General features: G+C 41.3%; 1 protein-coding gene across 1 annotated transcript in view; it reads right to left on the bottom strand.

The window, feature by feature from the left end:
• ARMH3 (armadillo like helical domain containing 3) overlaps positions 1-25,824 on the bottom strand; it is a 95,387-nt gene extending 69,563 nt beyond the window's left edge. The window contains exons 1-7 of the mRNA XM_035330086.1: positions 25,815-25,824; positions 24,045-24,146; positions 20,506-20,564; positions 19,145-19,210; positions 18,015-18,084; positions 16,473-16,533; positions 13,545-13,633 (exon numbers count right to left, since the gene is read on the bottom strand). Coding sequence (XP_035185977.1) covers positions 13,545-13,633; positions 16,473-16,533; positions 18,015-18,084; positions 19,145-19,210; positions 20,506-20,564; positions 24,045-24,146; positions 25,815-25,824 — 457 coding nt within the window. The remainder of the gene's footprint in view (positions 1-13,544; positions 13,634-16,472; positions 16,534-18,014; positions 18,085-19,144; positions 19,211-20,505; positions 20,565-24,044; positions 24,147-25,814) is intronic.
• Between the last annotated feature and the right edge of the window lie 634 nt (positions 25,825-26,458).

The following is a 26,458-nucleotide window of genomic DNA, read 5'->3' as shown; positions in this document are numbered from 1 at the left end:
AAAACTCAAATCCCCCCCTCGCCCAAGTCCTTCAGGACTACAGGGTGCTCCAAAAAAATAAAACCAGAAAACCTACAGTAAAAAAGCAGGTGTGAAGAGACTCGTAAATTCTGGAATTAAACAAACTTTCAGAGATTATGAATACAGACCTGCAACCACTGCCTTCCGATACTAGAAGTTCCAAGGAGGATCAAAAGTTTATATATGGCCCCAAAAAGAGAAGTCTACGGTCCTAATGAGGATATTTACTCATCAGAGACAGAAGTTACTTCACTTTATTCCAATCTATCAGCTGATGGTTTGATGTTCAACTGCAAATCAGATTGAACAAAGTTCTCTGTAAACTCCAGACAGGCAAGTGACTTTTCTTTCAGGTCTATTCCAGGAATTAAACAGCAGCAGCAGCCTCCCTCCCTTCCATGACAGGAGACAACTTTGTGGAGCAGAAATACTGATACCTTTTCAGTCCTGCCACGCAACTTCCAATACCATCAGCATCTCATCATCAGACACTCAAACACCTGGGACCAAAATCAGAATGAAATCAGAGCCTGGATTCCAGCTCTGGAAACACTCCTGTCAGGTATTTTTCTGCAAAACAGCCATTTCAAAACAAAGAAGTAGCAGGTACAGATTGGCTCTCCACTGGAGCAGAAATCCAGCTAAAAACAGGTTTCCAAGGTAACCAAGCCTCCAACAGCAAAAAGTACAGTCTCCCGCAGCCAGTGCTTTGGACTGAAGACAGCTGCCCTGCATCTCTGTCACAGCAGCTTGTTAGCCATTTATCTATTTAATACTTATAAGCATGATGTTACCTCTTTCCAAGCCACAAGCCTCCGTATAACCACTTCTCCTGCCACTGTGCTGCTGTTCAACTACTTGCAGTTGGGGTTTCTGAAGGCAGAGCAGCACAGCTCTGTTTGTTCCACAATAAATGGCACAAAGCCTCATATTTTCATACCATTGCCTCTCACACTTGCAGCAGAACCCTGTTGAAAAGCCTTTGGCAGCAGGTGGTCGCACAGCGTGAAGAGAAGGCACTGAACATCCAGACACCGTGAACATGAAAGCTGCTAGTGGTGAGAAGACAGTATTTTTCCAAGACAGAGCCTAACCATCACTGTCTAGAGCACAAGTACTGACTGACTGACAGGGGCAAGCACCCTATGATTGTCCATTGCAGTATTTCTCAGATACCTCCCTGAAGCACTTGCACTGCTTTTTTTATTTAAACGTTGTCATCAGGATAAAGAACTGCCGCTGTGCTCTGCCCCAGCATCCGCTGTAATAAGTTTGCTCGTGTTTAATTCTCCTGTTTCAGTTTGAAAGACAAGATACTACTGCTGCTTGAAACCCATCTTTGTACTTGAATTGCACAGCGTCAACTCACAACTTACCTGTGTTCTTACTTCGTAAGAACTAGGACAGAGAGGGACGCTTCACATCAAGCAGTAGCTCAGTGCTGGGCTCAGAGCTGGTCCAGGTATACAGTAACTGTGTGCACTGCACAGATAAATACCCAACAGTTTGGGAACCCCACAAGCTGTAGTGCTCTTACCTGTATCAGTGCTCAAAGAAAAACCAACCTCCTCCTCTGCCAGCACATTCTGCACCAGCCCCTGTTCAAGTTGCTCAAAGAAAGGAACAGCAACACTGGAATACGAGTCTAAATCCATGGCTACCTTTGTAGTCTCTGCTTGTAAGGCAGACCTGCATTGATAATGAGGGCAGCTATGCCCTGAAGTTTTCAGGATTAACAGCTCCGAGACCCAGCTTCAGATGCCAAGTGCCCTTTGGTGACAGTTACACACACCAAATAAATCCTGAGAGCAGAGGTCCAGCTGGCTGAACATCCATCCATCCCTGAGCTTCGACGGGGCACTGTTACTGCTGTTCCTGAGCAACCTGAATCCAAAGCAGATATGTCACTTCTTCTCTACTGCAATAAACTGTTTTCCTCTCATATCCAATCTGCAGGCCGCCCTCTCACACTAGCCATGAAATTATCCATGTTTGCTCCCAGCGGAGCAGCAGTTCAATTTCTCAGCTGTGCAGACAGACAGAACTATAGCCCTTGCTTCGCCTCAGCCATGTTATCCAAATTTCTGTTCCAGGATTTAACAGTGATGGATGGTTTGAGCGAGAGACCTGTTTCAACATGAACTGGAAAACAATGCTTGTTTTTCTGCAATACACTCTATTATTTTTTTTCTAAAGATACCTGTCTCTGGCAACCTTTACCAGGTTACAATGCATCCACTATAGTAAGCCTCAAAATCCGTCGTTTCACATTGCAGTAAGTGTCACCAGAACTTCTTTAGCAACAAAAACAGGAGGCTAACTGAAGTAAACTAGCAGCAATCAGTATTTGTATGTGAGCTCCTCGTTTCGTGCCCTTAGCTGAGCATCCTGACTGCACTTCACAAGTCAACAAGCAGAGAACAGAACCTCAAACACCTACATTTACAGCCTCAAAAACCAAGTAGATAAGCACATTGAGTGGACACTTAAATTGGGCATGAAGCCATATGACTGGCTGTATGTGACAGTGGTGCAACTCATCCAGACCAGGTTTTAGGCAATTTTTGCTCCCAAGGATTATTATAACCAAAGGAGGAAAAAATGAGATCATCAGCTTTTACAGATACCTTCCCAGCTTTTTAAACTGAAAGGGCTGCACTGAAAGAGGTTCTTAGCTCCTCCACCATGCAGCTGCTTTTGAGTACTGACATTTTTTCCTTATCCGCTCTTGTGGCCCGTCTGTGTGCTGAGGAGCAAGGGTACTCCTGCTCAGCCATTTGCTGCCCTTCTGCAAGCTAATCTGCCATAAGGAGGCTGTGGGCAGCCAGCTTCTCTTCCTCTCTTCTACCACAAAAAAGGCAATTCCAGGTCTGGACAGCTGCGCTCCCTCTTTCCCTCCTCCTCCCATTGCAGACTTACCTCCTTTCCCCGTAAGCCTTGTTTCAAACAGAAGTAAATTCAGCCTTGGCACATCTGGGATTCAGACAGTTTTTGTTCTATTCAGTGTCTGTGTTCAGCGTTTGGCTCACGTGTAACACAACAGGAGCATGGGGGTAGGTTAAGTAGAAAAAAGGGAAAGGAAGAGAAGTAGCACTGTCCCTTGGGCAAGTCAGAATGTAGCACAGACTGCCACAAGCATCAGAAGGCTCTGATGTGCTATTGCACAACAGAGCAGAAGAGAACAGCCCTGAGACACACATCAATGAGATCGTGGATGAGTTGAGCACAGTATGGAAGCCTCTGTTGCCACATCTGCTGTGCTTGCAGGTCAAAAAATTTTCTAATGGTGCATATAATGGCCCTCAACAAAGGAACAAAGGAGGGGAAAAAAACGATGTGAGGGCTCCCCGGAAGCTACAGTGTAAGATCAATTAACAGGGATCCTGTACTCCACTAATACCCTCTCTTTTTCTACCTTCAGACTCAGAACGCGCGGGGAAGAACACTGATTTTCCAATTCCCTCTGGAAGTTACCACAGTACCATCAGTATATTCAGAATCCTGCTTTCAGCATTTCAACTCGCATCCCCCTTCAGATATCTCACACAGCACCACAGGGCAGCCGATAATGACAACAAGGCATTATCTCCCTGCCCCAGAGAAAGCCTGTGCCACCAAGTGCTTCAGCAGAACAGTAACCTTCCTGGACTTCCCACAGGCAGCCTTTTAACTTAAACATATTCTCAAGGCAAGGTCCATCCCACTCGTAGCACACGGCATACCAGACCTGGCAAGAATTAGTGCGCTAGGCTGGAACTAAGGAGAAACTGAATTCAGTTTCTTCAGGAGCAGCACTCTGGTCTTTGTGCTTCAACTGCTCCAGCTTTAGATAGGAAACAGCACTGTTCTGTCTGCTGCAGTGCTGCAAGTGGAAATAAAGCTGGCTTCAGTCTTCAGAAAAAATAAAAAATAAATAACTAAAAGAAATTACCTGAGCTGGGCTGCTGAAGGCAGCAAAACAACCTTGTAACCACCAGCCATACCTCTGCTTCTCTTTCTTGTACTGGAAGAGAGAGATCAGGCTCTTGGAAGCACAGATCCCCCAAAAGCTGGTCACTGTTTCTGAACACAGATCTGTCCCCTGGCATCTGAGCAGCTCTACATCAGCGAGCTAACAAAAACACCACCGGCTGTACCAGGTCAGAGCAAAGGCCCACCTAAACACAGTATTCTGCCTATAGCAGCAGCCAACATCAATTACCTGTTGAAGAATAATGTGCCAACCAATGCTTTCTCAAACACTCTTCCAGACTCTAAAGTTCAGCATGACTGCCTTCACGTGTTAGGGGAACTACAGCACAGGGTGTGGAAATAACAGACTCGCACAACGTGACAATACCATAACCATAGCCTGGTCCAGTCTCCTTTTCCAGGCTGGAGATCATAAGAGCCAAGCTGGGATAACCACATATCCCCACTGGTCTCACTGTGCTGTTGCAAGAAGGAAAAGAGACCCTGGAATAGAGTAATCACCTGTAATAAATGCCATACCTGATGAGAAATTCAGAGGTAGGGAAGCAAAAGGCTCAAATGTGCTCTACAGCAATGACCTGAACGTTAGGAAGGAGCAGATCTGACCGTGTTCAGCGTGGGCAACCACTCGGCTGAACGGTGATCAAAACAAACCCAGCAGGAGACAAATGTCTACAGATAGGTTTTGACAGAAAAGAACCAGAGGTAGTTTCCAGACAGAGCAGTAGGAACACGAAACATGTCCAAGAAATAGCTCCATTGCTATTACAAACTAATGCACCAGAACCCCCCGAGGCATGAGCTATCCCAGCATCCCTGGACACGTTAACCAATTACTCAGGGACACGGCGCTTGCTGCTTCCCATCAATCAGCCAAAGCACTGGAAACCAGCACTGCTGCACCGTCGCCGCAGTCCCCTCTCAGGAGGGCAGGGGAAGCAATACAAGCTTTGCCAGCATCACTATTTAACATGCTTCAGCTCCTCTCCTTCGCTCTGATAAGGAGGAAGCAACCTGCTCGCAGGGGGAACGGTCACCTGGCTGGAGGGCTGCTGCCACCGCTGCCTCCCTGCTTGCCGCATTGCTGCTCCCAGCCACCGAAGCTCTGCAGCAGACAGCAGCTTATTATTGGCAGGCCCCCCACTGCCAGCATCTTGGAGATCTACAGCTGTTCCCTCTTCTCCCCATGACTTTCAGGGTATAAGCACGAAAGCAGCCTTATTCTTCATGAGAAAGAACAGCACGCCAAGGGCGGGAGCGCGTGCTGGCACAACCCGTGGCTTCCAGGATCAGTTGAGTAAGCCACTTTGTCTCCAACCCTTTACTTACCTTACATAGTCCCCATTCCTGGTACTCACTGTTCCCAACTAACTACTGCCAATGGTGTGAAAATTGCAAGCTTAATGGGAATGCTGATTGCTGCTGCCAGGGCAATGCTGCTTGATAGCATTCCAGCAACTAGTAGCAGAGAGAACGAATCTTCTCACTTCAGCTAAAACTCAGATGAGCAATGTGTCTTTTTCTTAAAAAGTTAAATAAAAACTATTAAATAATTAAAAAGCAAACACCTACAAGCTACATTCCTCTTTAGAGGAAAGGGAAGTATTGAGCTTAATTCTACTCCATCCGATAGTGCAGGTCCACATTTAATTAAATTGTAGTCTTGGGAGTTAAGATTGCACATTTTTGCACAGGGTCTAAAATCAGAGCCAATTTAGAAAGGATGAGCATGAGGAGAAAGAGCAGAAACACTGAGCAAGGACATGGAAAGACAACAAAGTAAGGGACCTAGGAGTGTTGCTTCTTGAAAACAAGAAGGGCATGGGGATAAGTCACTGAATTCTGAGCGCTGCAACCCCTCTGCACAGAAGAAATGGGTGTAAACAGCTTTGCTGTAACCTTCCTATCATCAGTAAGACTGTTTCCCTCAAGAGATTGTCACACTCTCCACCAGGTCACCATGATCTACAAACTCTTAGGGACACACAACCAAATTCTTTGGTGTTAGCTAGCTTTATTTAAATAAATTCATAGCAGCACAGAGCAACGTATCCAGATGAGACCTTTCAAGCAGTATGACTAAAAGGTTGCTAGATGTCCACTGAAATGACTAAACTTCCTTTGTGCTCACCTGAGCAGAGCAAAGCTGTGTTGATGAAGAATTCCCATCCTGATCTCACCAGGTGATGAATAATCACAAACCTTATGTTATTATTTTTTTTTCCTTCCATCAGTAACTGGAGTCAAACTCCTTATTGGTAGTGTTAAAATATATTAAAAGAAAGTGATAGTCTCTACAATTAAGCAAAAGTACACTAAGAAATCACAGAATCATGGAATGTTAGGGATTGGAATGGACCTTGAAAGATCATCTAGTCCAATCCCCCAAATACATAAGTAAAAGGAGACACTTCCTAAAAATGCTGCATACAGGGAGTTTAGAATATTCTTTTATAAGAAAGCCTCTTTATTTGCATTTCTTACACTATATTTTACTAGATGTGAAATGCTGTTACCACAGAAGAGTTTTAGTTTGGGTTGAAAAAAGTGATGTGGCAAGGTTAATACGAAATTGGCCAACCAGCTGAGAATAGCATTTGTGGTCTCTCTTCTAAACATCATACACTATCTGCTTATAGTTCGCTTTGTAAGATGGGACAGGGATTTTCTTTGGGATAACATGGAGCTAACAATTAAAAAAAATCAATTGATAGCAACCCTCAATACGCATCATAGCTACAGACAGGTTTTCTTTTATAAGATGATCTTTCAGTTTCCATCCTTTCCTAAATTTTAACAGGACTAGTTAAATAAATAATACTAAATACTAGTAAGATCAATTAATAGCAGAGAGGGAAATAACACAGCGTACATAAACTCACAAGTTCATGTTTATAAACCAACAAATTCCTCTGTTCAGGTGCTCTGTCACCTGAGTTCTGCAGAAACTGCCCAATCTGCCCCAAGGAGCTGCTACCCGTCAAACAGGAATGCCAGCAGCCTGCATCCAAACCAAGCACACAGAGCATAAAACTGCTGCCACACATGCCAGGGGCCAGCGCTCAGCAAATGTCATTTTTGCAGTCCCACGGCTAACATCTGCCCTCAGGATGTTAACACAAGACCTATGAAATCCTGCTCACATCTTTCTTGGCAAAGAAAGAAGTCACATGCTGAAACAGGCAAAATATCATCCTGATAAGAAAACATCCTTTCTTCTTTTGAGTCTACAATAAATTAAGAAGCGCTGACAAATAAAGCAGGATACACACCTTAGCTAGACACTAGCTTTCATTCCTCAGTTTGCCACACCAAAATAAGGTCCCAGGAAGACATTCAAATAAGAGAATAGGAAAAGGATATTTAGTCCTATCCCTGAAAGTTAAAAATACTGAAAAGCTCCCATTTCAGATCACATGATGATTTCTAACCCGAAGTTCCTATCCAGTCACACTTCCCAGCCTCCCCAGCCCTCCTAAGAAACCATGTGTCTTCATTCCCCATCCTACTCCAACCCCATTCTACCCAGTTTCTCCAGCCTCCCATACTCAGGGCCTCTCAGTCCTCCGAACACACTATCACCTCCAATTCACCTTAGGCTCTCCAGCCTCCCAGCTCTCAATCCCCTCCGACTCCAAAGACCTGACACTCCTACCGCCCACCCCATCAACCCAGAACTCCCCTTCCTGTCGCCTCTTCCTCTCCCGACTCCCGGTGCTCCCACTGAACTACTGATGTTTTCAGCAGCTCCACCTCTCCATGGGAGCTACAGAGGGACTCCATTCTTCCCACTTCAAGCCTCATTCTTGCATGGGGCAGCAATCCCTTAAAAAAAAAAACAGCATCATCTTACACCCCCAAACAACTGTGAGATCCAAGCTCTCCAGCACAGTATATAAGCCTAGGAGATGTAAATTCAGCTATGTAGCTTCAGAAGGTTGGACCAACCTCCCACAGCCATAAGGCATGGCGAAATTAGAGGGAAAGCACCAGGTAAAGCTTGCACTAGGTAGAGACACAAAGGAGCTAAAACTCCAGTAGTTGTTCTGCAGTCCTCTTTAGAATGTACAAGCAGCAGAGTGAAGTCAGTAAGTGTTTTTGCTGGAAGGTGTTTGAAAGGTCAAGTCTCACATAATGATTCCTTTCTCTTCCCAAAACAGAAGGCTTCAAGTAGAGCCATTTAACAAACAGGCCTTTGTTCTCACCGTAGATTTCACTTTGAGAGGACTTTATGCTCAACACACAAACTCCTGTTCCTTTCATCCTACCCCTATTCATGACCCTTATTACAACCTTTGAAGATGTTGTGCTGAAGAGACATTCTTTTACGCTTCTGTCATCTTTCTCAGCTTAAAAACATTTCTTTCTTTGTTCCTATATCCATGGAATTCCTAATTGCACAAAAAATACCACAGGAGCGTCATCTATAGCATCAACTGGAGAATGGCATTGGTTAAATAACTGCTTCCTCTGAACTCCACTAAGACGTCATCCACGTGCAGAAGACACAGTCCTTGGATCTTCAGCCTGAGTAGTATTTTTAAAGCCATATAAGACGTTTTGCATGTTTGGAAGAAGGTCAAATTTTAGGTCTTTTTTTTGTCCCCCCCCCAAAAAAAAATCTTTAAGTAATTTTCTAACTGGCCAAGCAGCTCTATACTCTGTCAAACTCTCATAGCGCCTAGTGATCAGACAATTTACCAGTGCACTAAACAGTATATGAATCCTGTCTCCACAAAAGCTTCGAGACAAGCTTCCCTTGTCAGGTAGCTGCTGCAGAATGTTACAGTGATGGCAGAATTAGAGGTGAAGGGGAGATGCAACAGTACCTGATTTCCAATCTGTTCAGCAACACAGATCAGAGCGTTGAAGCAGACTATCAATTGCTGGAGAACCAGAAGTGTCATATGTAATAAACACTATTAGTAATCAATATTTCAACAGAACTACCAAAGCAAGATACAATTGGCTAAACAACACCAACTTAAACATCCATTACACAAGGACAAGTGCATTATACGTAGTGAAAGGGTTATTTTCCACCTCCGAAATATTCTTTACTTTAATATGTTCCACAGAGGAACCTTTCACTTCTTTAGTATTCCCCCCAAAAAAGTTCAGCAGGATATTATTCCCACATTATAAATACAGAATCTGAGAAAAAGATCCAAGGAGTCCACACAAAGAATAAAATTATATTTTGCCCAATAGCATTGCAAAAGTCTGCCTTGACAATCCTAAAATAAAAAGGATAAAAATTAACTTCTTGATGATGCTTCATATTTGAAGCACCTCCACTTAAAGAGTACATTCAGCATTTGTCAAAAATAACCAAGCTAAGAGACAAGAAGCTGTAGCCTGTATGTTACAATAATTTGGGAACCTATTTTCAGTGCTTTCAAATAGCAAATCTCATTTTTAATCCAACTTCATATTCAACTGCGCTGATAAATAGCTATCTCATTATTCACTACTATATATTTTTAAATTGTCTACTCTTGCTATTATAAATCTACATTAGAACTGCTTTTCTGTTTCTTTAAACTTGACTTTTGCTTAAAGCAAACCATAGCAACTGCAAAGTTACCTGCACCCCCTAAGAGTGAATTGCTCAAGCATTACTAATTTTGAGGTGGGAGGAGTTGAAGAAATGAGGTATTTTTAAATAAAAAGCTTAAATGACTCACAAAAATGGCATAGCTTATACACGCTTGACAACAACAACATATATAGCACCTTTCATCACCCAAGTGCTGTACATACTAGCTAGGAAAGAGTTCGACAATTAAAACTCAACCCCAGCTCTATGGCCAGCAAAATCAACCTTTCTCACCTGACAAGGAATGGAACCTAAGAAAAACATTGGGCATAACACAGTATTTCTGAGAGCAGGGAACTGGTTGCTACTAAGTAAAGTTTCCTCATTAGTTCTAAGTTAACTTACACTTGACATTCAATAAATCAGCATTTAAAAAGTATCAGCTACCTGGCATAACTGCCCAGGAGATGTGCAAATTGCCCAAAACGTCTATATGGAAATAGGGGAACACAATCTTATCTACTTAAGATTTCCAGCCTTGGCCAAAATTTCCATGCTAGTCATCAATAATAGCACACTGTCATAGAAAAAAAAAAAAATGAAGATTTTCTTCAGAGCTCAAAGGGAAGAGACGTATACTAACCACAGATGATTGAACTGAAGATAAGCTGCTGTAAAGTTCTCTTTATTAGGAACCAAGATCAGGAGGAGACTCTGGATCCGAATGTCTGGTCCATCTATCAGCAACTGCACTTGGTAATCATTTCCATAGACTGGTCAAGACACAATTGCTTTTGCTTTAGTAATGTTTTTAGGATATTCTGAAGTGAAGCTCCACCAGTGATCACATACTTATTTTCACACAGTCTCTAGTCAGAGCCAGATTACATGTACTACTTTTGCCATCTACAGATCTTCCTTTCTGTCCTGTCTGTTCTGCACCTCCAGTCATGCCATTTGCAATCCCTTGGATCATTCTCTGGCAGCTAAACATTCTCAGTCATCTGGTCAGCCCAGCTAGAAATTGATATTGTATTGAATGCCCTGGTCCTGGCCCCTTCACATAACAGGAAAATAATAATAATAATAATAAATCAGTCTAATGTGGAAGCTAAGGCTAGATCACAACTGAAGACTCAGAAACAAAGCTTTCCTTCTTCATACTCAGATATTGAAAAAAGACAAGCAGAAGATCACATGCAAAAAAAATGTGGTATATAGTGGCACATCCAAAAAACAGAAGTATTGCACACTGCACAGACTGCACAAACATCTCTCTTGTGTCCTGAGAGATGCCAAGCACGTAGCTCCACTGCTTTTCTCTGCCATCTTTGTAATTTAAATCAAAAAAGGAAAGAGAAACTTTCTTGAAATCCTACTGGCCTTCCATACCAAAGACAAAGCACCCACAAAGGAATAGCAACTATCTATCCATCAGATGACGAGTGGCTTTTCTTAGAGAGCAGCTAACATTAGAAACAGCAGGTAAGCAGAGTGCTCCATTCATTGCTACTGCTTCCACCTACAACCTCTATCTTGGATCCTCCACACTCCATACAGACTACCTCCTCACCCCACAGTATTCCCTTTGTCTTTTTCTCCCACTCAGTTGTCTTCCTGAAACAACTCTCCACCTGTTATTTTCTAGGTACAATTCTCTTCCCTCCTTTCAAGGCTTCCTTACACCAATTCCCTCTACCTGCTTTGCTCCACTCAGCTCTGTCTGGGGGCTTCCACTGCTGTTACCCACACTGCACAACTGCAGCTCTGCTCCAGTCATCACATACCTTTGTCATTTAAGAAGACAAGCGTGGGCTTGAAGACCTTCTGTAAAGCATGCCTGATGGAGCACCTGCGATCTCAGACCTTAAGGTGAGTAGATGTTCTCTTTTAGCCACTCATCCAGCAGTGACAACTAATCCTTTAGCCCAGAGGGAAATATAATCACATGAAGAACAGAAATCAATGCAGGAGTCCCTGTACTCTGGTTTGGCATTGTCTGTCAGGTTGATGAAGACTAGAAAAATACCCATTTTTGCCACATCAAAGGCAGCAACGTTCTGGGTAATCAATGAGCAACCTTGATAGGAGTAAGAGTTAATTATGAAATACATCTCAAGACAGAGCTGGCAATTAGCATCCACAAGCAGCACTCTAGAAATACACACCTGGAGCAGCCAGGAAATGCCCTCTTACAGGTGCACATATCAGTCAACACAAGCCTTTGCCAGCCTGTATGAATCACCTAGCAGCTGCTGAACAATCTCTGTTCACCTATAGAAAGAAAATTTAAAACACTGTAACTTACTTCTGCATGAGAGGATCTCCCTAAACATGCAGAAATCTATACTAAGGGAGGTGAAGCTCTTCAGCTACATCAGGTGTGCAGACATTCCTGGTCCTTCACAGAAACTTGATCAACCTGACAGTTTTTTACTATACTGCTTTGCTTTCTAAGCATGTGCAGTACCTAATACTTGTGCGGCACTTTACATTTCCTAAGCACTGTACAAACACCAGCTAGAGACAGCTAACAAGAACATCCCAGAATACTGAATCAGTGTGTAGCAAGGATTTTTTTTTTTTCCCTAAAACAGGGAAAGTTAATGATTGAAAGATGTCTCAGAATGCTCTCTGGACTGTGGAATAGTACCTTCAAGGAGAAAGCATTATATTTGAGACTTGAATAATGCCATTGTGTAGGAAAGATCCAGCTCACCCTGGCCAAATAGGAATGGATCCAGTTTGCTGGTAACTGCTGAGAAGACAACACACAAAGTGTCAGATGCAACTTCGATTCACCACAGACATTCGCATTGTAAACATTCTCCTGAACTAGTACTACACTGCAGCCGTGCCTCTAGGGGTTCTGTTCTGAAGAAAGCAACCAAAAAGAAATCACTAATCCCTTAATTATGGGCACCCACTTCACCTTCTATAGGAATAATTTAGAAAGCCTGAATGGGCCACATGTCACACAAGGCAAAAATTTATTAACTGAACCTGACTCAGATTGTCAGTTCGTTTTTCTGTACCTACACTCAGCTGTGCAAAGCTACTGAAGGGAAGTACTCAGTGTTAATTAAGAACAGCTTCAGAAGCCACCTTCTTCCCTCTCAAATTTCTGATGGGAGTTACATTACACCAGCAAGTCACTGATCCTAGGTCTCAAGTACATCTCCAGGAATACACAATTAGGGCCATATTCCCTTGAATTTTCATAAACCTCTTCTTTAAGCCACAACAGCTTGGGGATTAACTGTACTTTCCTAGCTGCGCTACTTCAACACGCACAAGGTTAGAACAGAAGTACACACCATAACCACAGAAGAAGCCTGTTAGGTCTCCTGATCCATTTTGCTACCCTCCTCCCCAGACCTCCCACACAATGATAGCATCATAAAACAGTCCTAAAATGCTACATCCACTAGATTATGAGAAAAAAAAAAAATCAAACATCTTAAGATTTATCTGAAGAGATACCAGTGGCATAAACCAGACTATCTACTGTCAACGCAAAGGTCAGACCTATACACCTCTCTTCCCTCCCACTGACATTTCTAGGTTGCTCTCCTCATGAGGAGATTTAATGTACACTATCCTATGTATATCCACTTCTTACAGTTAAAAGGGAAAGTAGGGTCCACCTCCATTTTATCTAAGAACCTACCTCCTTTTCACTCTCAAATAACTGAGAGAAACACTGCTGCATAAAACATTACTTCATTTCTCCAATCAGGTGAAGGAGGACTCAGGTAATGAAAAACAAAGACACTTGGATACCATGGTGATCATGGCCAGACAAGAAAGTAAATTAGCTACCATTATGATAATGACCTGGCTTTCTAAAAGAGGTAATTTGCATGTAGCAACTAAGCTGCAAAATAAAGATGATTTAACAGAATTGATGCTTGCTGTTTAACCCTGTAGCACTAGAACAAGCACTCATGGACAAACAGCTACCCACTCTTTGGGCTTTTTATATTTGACCATCTCTGTAGATGCAAAGTACCTGACCAGAGCTCCCTCCATGTGTAATGAAGCCTCACTCTGCATTTCTTCTGGTAGCACAGCAGCTTGTGCACAATCTGAATACAGCGTCTGGGAAAAAAAAAAAAAAAAAAAAAAGCAAAGGATCAACTGCATTGCATTTCCCAGTAATTTTACACTGAAGCTGTCAGAGTCTCAGAAATCAGCAGGGAAGCAGACAAGCACAAACCCTAACAGAGGAGAATGGAGCTCATGGTTTAGGGCTCCAAAAGGGAAGCAACACCCATAAGAATGAACAAGACTAGACCAGAGCAAGGTGCCTGTATACCAGTTTAAGCTCAACATGATTGGTTGCTGATTATATTTAATTAATACTTTCCACTCTTTGATGACTTTACCTGAGGCCCTCAGAAGCTCTACAAATGTAGTTACTCCAGGTGTATGAGATGCTGCCTGGTCACAATGGAGCTTTTTGGTTTCTTTGGCCCAAGTGACAAGGCTAAAGGAACTTACACAGTGAAACTAAAACTGCAAGATACTTAGTTTGACTGAATGAGGCATGCAGTTTAATTATCTATTTAAAAAATATATATATATATATTTCTTTCAAGCTTAAGTATGAACTTCGGAATGATCAAGCAATATACCTGTGAGCTCTGAAATCCCCCCAACATACAGCTAGTATAATTCTGAAGTCTTCAAATCATGCAGGCCTCTATAGCACTTTATAGTGGTTATAACACCTCTATAGCAGTTACAAAAACTCTTAGGTACACAAACACATTTCAATAACAGCAAAACTAAATACATCGTATGGTGAGTAAATTCCCTAGCATTTGCTATTTTTAAGGACAAAACAGAAAATATATACAAATTTGAATTTGATAGACCAACCTACTTTTAATTATTGACATTTAGAAAAACAGAAGGAAAACAGGCTTCAAAAGGAAACAATTCCTTTTTTCCTAAACCCTTATTTCTCAAAAGTACATGAATACCAACACCTCTCTGAAAAGACACTCCTGAGAGACATTAAACATCACAGAAACGGAGAAATCAAATTAAAAACATTGCATGGAAATTGTTCAAGATGGGGTGAAGAGTTCAAAATAAGACTTTCGAAATCCCTAAGAAATAATATGCACATGGTATATATATATATATATATTCTTTTTAGACCCTTATACAATCCCAAAAACACAACAATGGGCTAAGGAACAAAGTGACTAACTTCAGAGGAATAAAGGTAAAACCACCTGTAATAGCTGAGTATCACATTAAACATTGTGTTACAAATGGAATTCTCAAATTCAAACAGAAAAAGGAATCAAAACAGCCACGATAGTACAGACAACTGTCTTCAGATCAGGAACAGCATTTGCTCTGGGGAGAAAGCTACCATTTCTGATGTTACCGGCACCAGACAACGCCCAGTGCCTTTCCACCTACATATTTGCCTGGCTGTAAGATGAGAACTGGCCTCTTCAAAAAACTACTTAAGGCACTGACCAGAAAAAATCTTGTAAAGGATAAAACATTTTTTTTTTTTGTAATTACAACAGCATTATTGCAAAATACTTTGGAGAGATATCTCAGCACTGAAACCTACTTGTAGTACGCAGCAGCATATAGTTTTCTGGGTGAAAGCAAGGCGTGGAAAAAAAGGGTTGGGGGGGGGCATTACAGTCCCAGTCCCTCTGCCTTAGGGGTAAGAGAGCCAGCTACCAGCCCTACAGACTTCCAAACCACACTGTGGAAGTCACATCCATCCTGGTGGGGTGTCCTTGTTTATTTAGCTTTGCACCAAGAATTCATAACACACTTAATGGACAAAATAACACCTTTGATCAAAGGAAGCTGGGTTTCTGTTTCCAATATTAACATGCCTTCCACTGAGCAGATTCATATTGCCACCTATTAAATGTAACGCGGAGAAGTATCACACTAGTTGTGCATTCAAAATATCCACTTTGTCTGCAATAACTGTGTCTGCTCTGGGATGGTTTCAGACAGGAATGTAGAGAAAGGGCTGCACAAACATGCCAAAAGGAATAGATACGGATGTCTACTGATTGTTGCTACAGCTCATTATTTTTACTCTCATGGGGTTTCTAGATGTGACCTTACCTTTGAGCCAAGCATTTCACAAGCTTCTTCTAAATCCCAACATACTACCCAACTACAACTAATTCTGTAATTGTCATTAAAAATACATTTCTCACAAACTTTTAATTGAACTACATGACCATTACAAAGGCACTGTAATTTCAGGGTTATTTGGGCAAAATCAGAACACGCTGAAAAGTTATGTTAAGGGAAAACAACCTGTGTATCTCTTCTGCAGCATATAGTGCTGTTCAGGCCTGAGGGAAATTCAGTACTGTACAAACAGTCAGAGCAGAGCCAATGATCTGCCTAAATCCTATTTCTGCCCTCCAGGACAAAGCAGAACAAAGCATTCTAAGGGCCTAGTGGGACACAGAGTGCTCATGTGCAGCCCTATCCTCTTCTCCTCTCCTTTTCCCCACTGTGAAGTATTACCCTAGCAGCCTAGCAGGCTATTTCAGGCTTAAACTTCTTTCCCACTCTCCACGTCACCTTCCAGGCCTCACATCAGTCATCCCCATTTTTTTCAAAACTGTCTTTTCAGTTTGTAGACCAAGAATTCTTGCAATGAGTGCGTATTATGAAGTTTCTTTCAGATTGAAACGCTCTTTGTATTTGATCAAGTAGATGATGAAATCAGTTTAAAAGGTGGAAATTCACTTCATTTTCAATTTTCCTATCACACAGAGTATTTTAGAAGTAGAAAAAGTTGCCAGAAGAGTTCACAAAAAGCCATCCTGCTCCCCACCAGCCACAAAAACATTATTTCAGCCAGAATATTGTTATATGACTAGAATTCCACCCAAATTCAAATGAAACTAGGAATCGGCCCACAGATACCTACACATAGAGATCCATAGGAAATTCTTTCATCATGTGTGTTACAATGAACTCCACCATCAAATCTGAAACAAAAAGAACAAAAGAAAATGGTAATGATAAAGTAACTATTGAGCTAGCTACAGCTAAATTCTAGTAGACAGTGATGAAGAAATCAAACTACCCCACCAACCTCCCTACCAGCCTATAAGTCCTGCTTAGAAGAAACAAATTTTGCTGTAATTTTAAAAAAAGTACACTGGAAAATGAGGGCATGTAATATAATTTTGTTTGAGGCAGTGCTTTCCTCATATGCTTTCTCCCACTATTAGTCAAATAAGGAATACACTGTGAATTGTGATGCTTGGAATTGCTCTCATATTTCAAGCCCTGTCACTAATGGAAAATTCCATTGAGAAGCACATTTTAGAAAATCATTCTCACAAGAAATCATACAACCCAGAGGTTTACTTTCGGAGAAGATATTGTAGAGAACACAATTATTTATCCATAAAATCAACTCTGAAGCAAGTAAGCCTAGTCTGATCTTAACATAGACTACACTTCTGCTTAAGACTCATTCAGGAAAAATAAAAATAAAAAATAAATCAAGAATGACTCTAACATTTAAGGGAACCCAGCATGAGGATAACAGGTAAAAAGCTCCACAATACAATTAAAACAACTGAAAGAGAAACCAAAGGCACATATATGCGTTCACTTCAATATACGACACTTAAGTTGTGCCACTGGTAACAACTGTGGGATGTAACCTCCTAGGGTCCTAAGCACCCAGCAATAGGACTCCATAGTTAGCAAAAAACAGTCCAGGGGAAAAGCACATGATAACGGATAAGTCTAGAAAGATTAATTCCCCATCAGTTTCGTTGTGCCATCAACAATCACCTGTTTGAAAATACTGGAGTACAAGACTACTTACATTTCATCAGGCTTAAGAGCCGCCCAGAGATTCAGTCTCCATCCATCTCTGTACCCATTTATATTTTTGGCCTCTGCAGCAATGAGTCTCAAAATTTAATCATTCACTGTGTGAAAAGCTTTCAGCTGTGCCTCTACATCCACAGGCAAAACCAATACTTGCTACTGACATTCTTATTGTTATTTTCTTTTACTCAGAAAAGGCTAAATGCCCAGCAAATCTTCCTCAAAATGTATTTGTCTTTTCCATAGGTTTGTTCTCATTATATAATCTAGACAGTACTTGTGACCAACTGTCACTACACTCACCTAAAACTCCTAATTTATTAATCATCTGCCCTGAGTATTGTTATGTACTCAAGTGAAAGAGGCCTACAGGCTTCTACAAAACTTACTGTAAATGTATACAGGATTTCTTGTTACAGAGCAGCAATCTTGAATTTATTTTCTCTGTGAGGCAGACAGGCATAGAGATGGACTGTCCATAGCTAGAAGTCTCTTCAGTACTTAACTGCTTTCTTTTTAAGTCCATCCACCCCTCCCCTTAATCCACAAATCTCATTTTTCTGCTGCAGAACAAAAGGTGCTTTGGGAACCAAAAGCACGCAGGCACTCTAGCAATACTCACCGAGCACTGCACACACCAGCGGGCGACAGGGCAGGTTCTTGTCTGCCGCTTTCTTCCTATGCCTCATTGGCTTCAAACACACAAAGATGAAAAGAAGTCAGAAGAAGCCTGAAGTGACATTCTGTGTATTACTGTATTTTTCATGCAAATAGTACCATCGCAGACTTCCCTTTGTCTTTCTCTCCAACTGCTATCTCACCTATATTAATCCTGAAGGCCATAGCAGAGGCAAAATTTTGCTTGCTTTTCAGCACACCGACCACTGGGTTTTTGTTACTCTACCTGCGTAACTGGAGGGCATTATTATATCATAGGACAGAAAAATCACACAGCAGTTCCTTTCACTTGTTTAACATACTGATTTGCTCCTGACCCAGATGCCTGCTCTGCATTCTTAATAGCAAGTGCAGGATTAAATAGCTTCAGCCTTGACAGTAATAAACCAGAGGGGCTAACTGAACAGCGAGTTTTCTGCCAAGTGAGAAAGACTAGCACCCTTGCAGTATGTTTACTATAAAGTAAGATGTTTGCTTCTGTCCTGGATTAGTGACACTTTCAAGCACTGTTCCAGTGTCAGATGAGGTAGCACCATAAAAACAGAATGCATTAAGTCAAGAGAACTGCTCAGTTACTTGAAACTATATAAACACTTTGTGAACTAGGTAAGGAAACTTCCTCCATGGATAGCTATAGGAAAAAGCTATGGAAAATATATTTTCCTCTTTGAAGACAAATCCCCCCATTTAGGAGAAAGCATAAGCCAAATCAGAATACCCAGTGTAACTCCAATTGCACATTATTATATCAAGAGGGCTAAGGCTTGCTGAAGGTTAAGGAAGAACATTCTCTCTGTTACTGATCTCTTCAGAGACCTCGTAACATACAGTTCCTGCCCAGCTACACAGGCCTCTAAATTCACCAACAGGGCAACCAGCTCTTTGTCTTTTGAAGGAGTGTGACATTCTGGGAATGATTTTTAAATCGTTCTCCAACTGCTGCATTTCTGACAGTGTTTCCACATGCCTTAGCAATCTAGGTTAGACGTCTGTGACACAGTTTTCAGCAAATGGGGACTTGAATCCTGTGCTCTCATCCCAAAGACAATGCAAGGCATCCATAGGAAAACTCACCATCCTGTGTAGGTTTACTCGAAAATTCATATTGTCATCATGGAGAAAAGCATTAGCATATTGATCCTATTGAAAAGGGGAATAAAAAAGAGAGATGAATAGCAAACCAACTGCACACCAACTTGTCTCTCAAATGACATGCTTTAGTGCAAAGTTCCTAATAAGTAGCTATAACGTTAAAAACACACGTGTAACCTTCTAATTTCCCCACACGTCTTCAATCCCACAAAGCTAACCCCCCTCCTGAACCTAATTCCACGTTAAAGTCTTCATTACTTGTTTTTTTACTCACTATTTATTTTCCATTACCTTCTTTGCTCATCCAAACTGCAGACTGTACACGTGGCTGTGTCAAGATTTTAACAAATGCTATATAATGCACACTAATCCTCGTGGCAGTGCGGAAGAAGGTCCAAACTAGCATTTTGATGGACTCATCATGCCACAAGTCACTGCAGTACTAGCAAATAGGTTGATGAGCTGTCCCACCCCTCAGGCAAAACTTGTTTCAAGACCAGCTCTAAATCAAACTGATTACTCCAGGCTATACAGCCAAGTTGTTAAAATAAATACACCATTCCTTTAGTACCAGAGCCAAAATGTGCCCTTGTTACATAGAAACAGCATTTCTTATATTTTATTCACCTACCTGAAGAACTTGAGTGCCACAAATACTTGTTTATAAATAACAGAAATGCACATAATTAGTCTAAAGACTGCACCCTGAAGAAACATTACTTCAGAATCCTTACACTGGATATGAACATTGCTGCCATTTACTGTTTGCTAAGAAAGGTCTTGCAAGCAAGTGCAATGTAAATGCCACCCAAACTCAGCACCATTCAGGTCAAGCCTTTAGTGCATACTTCCCACAAGACAGGGCCACCTTCACCAGGACTACTGACACTGCTCAGTGATACTGCTTTCTCACCCTACTACCACATTTCCTACTGTCCTACAACCACACAGCTTTCTTTCACTCATACCCTTCTTGGGCAGATGGGATACCGCACTGCCCATACTTACCCTGAGTGTCAAGCAGGTGAAAGGTGTTAGCACAGTATTCATCTAAAAGGCTGTAACACCACAAGGTGCTCAGTAGCTAGGTGAGAACAGGCATAGGTTCACCGTTTTCTCTCTCTGCCCCTGTGAGTTGGCTATACCTAGTAAGATTATCCAATTTTCAAGTGAATTTTAACAGTAAGGCATCAGTTTTATCAGCAAAACATTAATTGCCTGAGGGCCTCATTACTTAGAACCACTGTGGATTTTCAGCTCCTGGTGAACAGGAGGCAGGGGATGTGTAGACAGATAGGGCCCTGTAAAACACCATCTGCTGAAGTGTCCCACAAGAAACCTACCTCTGCTATGCATGTCAGGATAATCAGACACAGCTTGCCACTGTGTAGCCGGTGCTCATCTGCAAATAAGCAAAAACAAGTTCTGCATGAGCCACACAAGCCTGGCAATGCAAAAGCTATTTCATTGTTCAGCAATGAGAGAAAGCCCAGCCCTGGAGAGTCTTCATACCCCTACTTCCTCCATGATAGCTAATAATCTAACTACTCTCACTAGACACTCGCCCTCCAGTCTAGACATTAAATCTCACAAAGTTTTTCCCACTCAAAGTCTCTGCCAACAACAAAGTTTCTGATCTGAATCTCATCACCACTACAACTATCAGTGAGGTTTCTGTCTCATTCAGTTTTACTTTTACAGCTATTTACAGCTATTCTAAATGCTGGCGTTAATCCCTGCCTGTCTGCCACAGTAGAGGTGCACTTTTCCCTCTCTGAGGGAAAGATGGAAAGGAGATCAACTTTGCTGTGACAGCACAGCATAGCAGAGCAAGCATGTGGGGAGTTTAAGCCCCAAGTTTTAAACCCAATGATGAGAGACATGACCTAGTTTGTTCTATGTAAAACCATGAATGAAGTCTGCAAAGACTTAGCATTTTAAGCCAAAGAGTTAAGGAGTTCCACCTTGACCATGTCCTGTAAATTCCTATTCATCTTCCAGCTTTAAGCTGCTTTTGCCATGAATGACAGCTGGAGGGCTGACAGTTTCACAAATAGAGTGAAATCTGCAATTAAGGCAGAAAAACACTTCTTTGTTATTTGTCTGGATTCTTTAGAACTCTTCTCTCTCAATTTTAATCTCAATACGCTAAATAATTGAAATACATTAAGTCATGGCATAACTTTGTATGGAAGAAACCTCTGGTCCCACCCTTGAGCAAAGGATGTGCATAAGGTAATCTACAAAAACAGACAGAATGGGTTTAGCTGGCTATTCTGTGTACCTTGATGTACCTTGTATACCTCACTTTCTATTCCAGGCTGCTGAGGGACAGATATTTACTAACAAGATGTGCACTGTAGTATGCTGATTTCATCTTGCTGCTCTGAATAAGAGGAATTTTGGAATGGGAAAGTTAAAAGTCTCACCTATGTCTCCTTACCTCAGCTAAGGCGTGTAACTGAAAAGTTTTCTACACTAGCGAGAGAAGAAAAAATGGCCTTAGAGAGCTCTGATACACTGGAGCCTTGTTATTTTCCTATTGTAAGGCCTCACTGTATATTTCTGTAGGTGCTGTTACTACTTCTCTCTGGGGATTGTGCTGTAAAGGCTCCTGTTCCATGCTAAGTACTCTGTCTTCAGCCAGCGTGCTGCGAAGATCATCCTATTTTCAGCAGAGTTATGGGGCATCTACGCAGGCAGTTTACTCACATAGACACTCTGTACTTTGGCAGCATCCTTCATTAAAGGAACAAAGCAGACCACTTCCTGGGGGGGTGTATCAGTATGAACCCTATTTTACAGATGGGAAAAAAATGACACAGAGCTTTTGTTTCTCCCGAAGCAGCTGCCTCTGACTGGCACAAGAGAGATGTCAAGAGGAGAATCTAGCAAAACATAATCTATTAAATTATGCTCTCTGGGACAGGACTGAAACAACTGTCTAGTCCTGGACGTGCAGCAAACCAGTCTCCCCTCTAAGTGTTCCACCTGTCTCAAGACATACAGAGAAAATTTAAGTTCTTCATTTTTCTCCCCTTGTTGCTATATTGGTTTCACACGCTTTCTCTTACACAAGAAGAAAAGTCAGGCAGGACCCCATCTATCCTCAAAATACAAGCAAAGGAATACACCCACTAGAATTAATAGGCAGCAGTTTGGAAAGCACATTTTTTGCATGACTAATCAGAACTCATTGCAACATACTGCCATGGAGGTAAGGAGATTGGTATATCAGCCACACAAATTTAAAATGTTTTACAAGCTAAAACCAAGGTGATGCTTCTTTCTTTAGCTCCTGTCTCATACCAGGATAAACTCATTTTTAGATGGCTTGTTTAGTAAGGAATCTCCTCTATCAGGTTTCATTCCACCTGAGACTAATCCAGTCTGATAGTTTCTGAGGCCCTATACACATTTCCCATATTATAGTGACTAATAAGTGCAGCAGTTAAATTTAAATACATAAAAATTGTTTCATCAGAGACTTGGATCAGCAAGAGACTCTGAAAAAAACAAATGAGAATGATTAGAGAGCTAGTAAGCCCTCCTCATGTGTGCAATCTATAAAAAAATGACTGAGCAAAGATTGAGGTTGTTTAGTTTAAAGACAAAAGCAAGAGGAGACATGAAAGCAGACTTCAAATACATAATGACTCTCACAAAGAAGAAAGAAATAATCCATTCTCAATACCCATCTTGGAGAAGATAACTAGTAATTAATTTAAATCTCACCAAAGAATTTAGGATGCACATGAAGCTTTTTCACACTGAGGGTAGTTAAACACTTGAATAGTCTAAAAACGATGCTCCCCCATCAGTGTCTCATCCAACCTGTTAGCAACAACTCTCAGAAAAAATAGAGGTAAACCTGATTCTGCTTTGTTTTTGAGTGATGTGCTAGGTACATTCACAAAGTCCTTCGTCATAATTTCAATTACTCACTTTTTCATTAAGAAGCTTGCACGCTGAACAAGAACAAGACTGCCAGATAAAGTTTCCTTGCAAGCATGCATACAAGGAAATTCTCCTATGGAAACTGTCCTGCCTACTCTCTATACAGTATGTTCATCTTATACAAGCACTCATCAAGTTCAACAATCAATGTATCATAGCTCTGCAGCCATCGTCCTACCTTTTGTTCAGCTGGTACATCTAATTTAAAACAGCACAAGTTGGTAATGGGCTGAAATATGGTAAAAAAGATCAGTTGTTATGTTCTTGCTATGGCCCTGCCCATACAACCACTGGGCAGAACAGGACCCTTATTTACCCTGAGCAGGAGATGAAGCATTACATCACGAAGCTTCAACTCCAGCAAGCTGAAATTACCCCTCCTAAAGCTATCAGAAGAAACAAAAGGCACAGCACAGAAATGTATCTCATCAAGTAAGTTACTGTCGGTACAATGCAAATCACTGCCACCACCTGTGTAATTAAAGAGCTGTCTGTTTAACCAGCAAGTACCAGAGGACACCAGAAACATTTCCTCCTAATGCTGAGCTTTGCCTCATGTGTCAGACTAAACATTCTTAAAAATACCATTCTCTGGTATATAACTTCCCCTCTCTGACAGGGGGTTTGGAATCAGATCTGTTCACAGCTCCTGCACAGGGACAGCTTTGGCTGTTAGGTACTATTATTATTATTACTAAATTCTTCCCATAGTTGACTTCTCTTCTGCCAGTATTAGGTCTCTCCTAGTATCAGGCAGCTGTTATCTGACAATAAGAAATCGTTTCATTTTCTCTAAAGGTGGAACTTTCAGTCATCTAAAGGGACTCCAGTTAGTTTCTGTTTCTGGAGATGTGTTCCTATGTCCTCCTGATTTCAAGAAGCACTGCTTGCTGCATCCACAACTACATCAGCAGAATTTACTTACCTTTTGTGTCCTGCATCACAATCGAGCTGTACTTCAAGAAGGTTATCAGCAAGTTGCTAGTTTGCACGTCAGCATCCAAAGGCAGCTCTGCAGAGCTTATAACTAGAACAAAGCAGGTAAGACACATTCACCCTCCATAAATACAAGAGAGAACTATACAGAGAACCAGGTCACACATTCACAGGTCTGGGACAGAATCAACTTATTTGTAGGGTCACCTGAGCTCCTCCTCCCTCACGATCACCCAACAAAGATCCCGTTTTTGAATACCGGTACTATTCCACCAGAGTACACTTCTGCTCTAAGGGTAGGCTGGGGTACCCTGTGGTACCCTGCACAATGATATCCCTCTTTTTTCTTGCCTCGTGTTTCAGCACTCATCAACACTCCCAGCTTACGGAGACTCAACAAATTCTCACCAACACATAACTAATTCTTACAACCAATTCAACAGTACAAGACATAAGGTCAAGAATAATGGTATTTATTTCCATGGTGAGTTGATCCGCTGAAAAAGAACCAATGCAATACCACACTACACTATCAGATCATGAAAAGATGATAATCTACCAACACAGAGCTTGATAAATTGAAGGGACAATGATGTGCCTTTAACACAAGGCACTAGATTCAAGGGGATCTTTTACACTTTTACTTTCCTGTCCTGATATGACTGTAACACTTCTGTTCTGGCTGCCTAGGAGCTCCTGACAAACTCTCAGGATTTAAAACATAGGAGGCCATACGTGCCTTGATTTATGATTGCCTGAAGGCCTTCTCCCTTCTCAATCCATAAAGACAGCCTAAGAAAGGACTCCCTTTGCACTGGAGAAAGATCTGCAGTTGAGCAGAACACGTATCTTGACAACTATATATTCTCTTTTCAATCTATCGGCAGTAATTTTCAAGTCATTCCTCACACAAGATCTTGGGGGAAGAAAAGGGGATTTATGATGAGACTGGAACTTGCAAGTAGTGAGGAATTATGTGCATCTGAGTTTTGGATAGCTGGGTTTGGGGCTCTGAGGAGAAGCAATTTGATCCTGGTCGTAACCGTGCTTTGGCTGAGACAAACGTTTGTTTTAACAATGTCTTTTACAATTCAAGCTTTCAATCTCACAACCCTGTAATGTGGTAAATAAGGTTTATTACTCCTGGAACTGGGGCACACATAAACACAGAAAGGTACAGGAGATGAACCAACAACAAAATGCAGGATTCTTAAAACAGAGCACTGAGAGGCCCAGAGCACAGCGGCTCTCACAGAGCTCAGGATTATACAATCCCCTTGAATACAAAATTGCAGCCCTTGGAAACAAGGGGCCAAGTAGATCAATGTAACCTCACTGTTCGAATCACATCAAAGAAATGATAATGGGGCTTTTAGCTTCTGGAGGCTGCACATCCCTAAGTGCGAGCTGCTTTAGTTTCTTCAATCTTGAAACTCTGGAGCTCCCAACATGCTGTTCACATGCCCAGTCTGTTGGCAAAGTCTAAGCAATGAGACTGGAAGCTTTTTCACCCCCAATATTATGAATAGCTCAAAGATTTAGCTAAGAGACTGAAAAAATGTATTTATATCCCCAGTGGGTCCTTCTGAAGCTGTTACAATGAACGCAGTGAATGAATATTTAACAACAGTAAGCAAACTGACATTTAGATAACTATGGTGACAGGCACAGTCAATTTACATATTATGGATCAACAGTTTCTAGCAAAAGTCTCATTTAAGAAAAAAAAAATCACTCTGAAGAACACATTACTGCTTACCCTGGTTCATGCTATAGATGTTTGGGTGTGGTGTTTTTTTTTAAACAGAAATTTTGAAACTTTAAAGGTCTTAGATCACAATTTAGACTACAAAAAGAAATTTAAACCAGATATGAACCCATTTTTAATCCCAGTCGGTATTAAAAAGTGACAGAAAAAAAAAAAAATAATAAAAAATCAGAGGAATTCCTATATGTTGCTGAAACTTGAAAATAGCTTAACTACACTTTTTTTTTTTTTTTTTTTTTAAGTGCATGAAAAAGCAGAAAGCTGAAATGCCTCTTACTAACTCTCAGCCACAGGCAAATTTTACAGCTGACTTGCAAGACGTCAGAAAATGAGGAAAACTCTGACATACCTTTAAAATAAGAGTAAAATTAAAGAATTACCACTTAAAACTAAGCCGAGTTCCTCAAAAAATAAAATAATTTAAAAAAGAGAGCAGGGATCAGCAAGGTGACAGGAAATAGAAATAAAGAACGCTTCCCAGTGTAATTGCTGCACACTAAGATCAGCTCCCATCTTTAAACTTAGCAACCTTACAAGCAGCAAGAAGCCTCAAGCTTCATAAGATCACTGCCTCTGCGGAAAGCAGGATGAAGTTTTTGTTTTGCTTTTTTCAGTAAATTAAAAAAAAAAAAAAA

This window comes from Oxyura jamaicensis, chromosome 6 (genome assembly GCF_011077185.1).
Source record: "Oxyura jamaicensis isolate SHBP4307 breed ruddy duck chromosome 6, BPBGC_Ojam_1.0, whole genome shotgun sequence".
Taxonomy (NCBI): domain Eukaryota; kingdom Metazoa; phylum Chordata; class Aves; order Anseriformes; family Anatidae; genus Oxyura; species Oxyura jamaicensis.
Note: the sequence above shows the minus strand (reverse complement) of the source record. Positions and strands in the feature narration are given on the sequence as shown.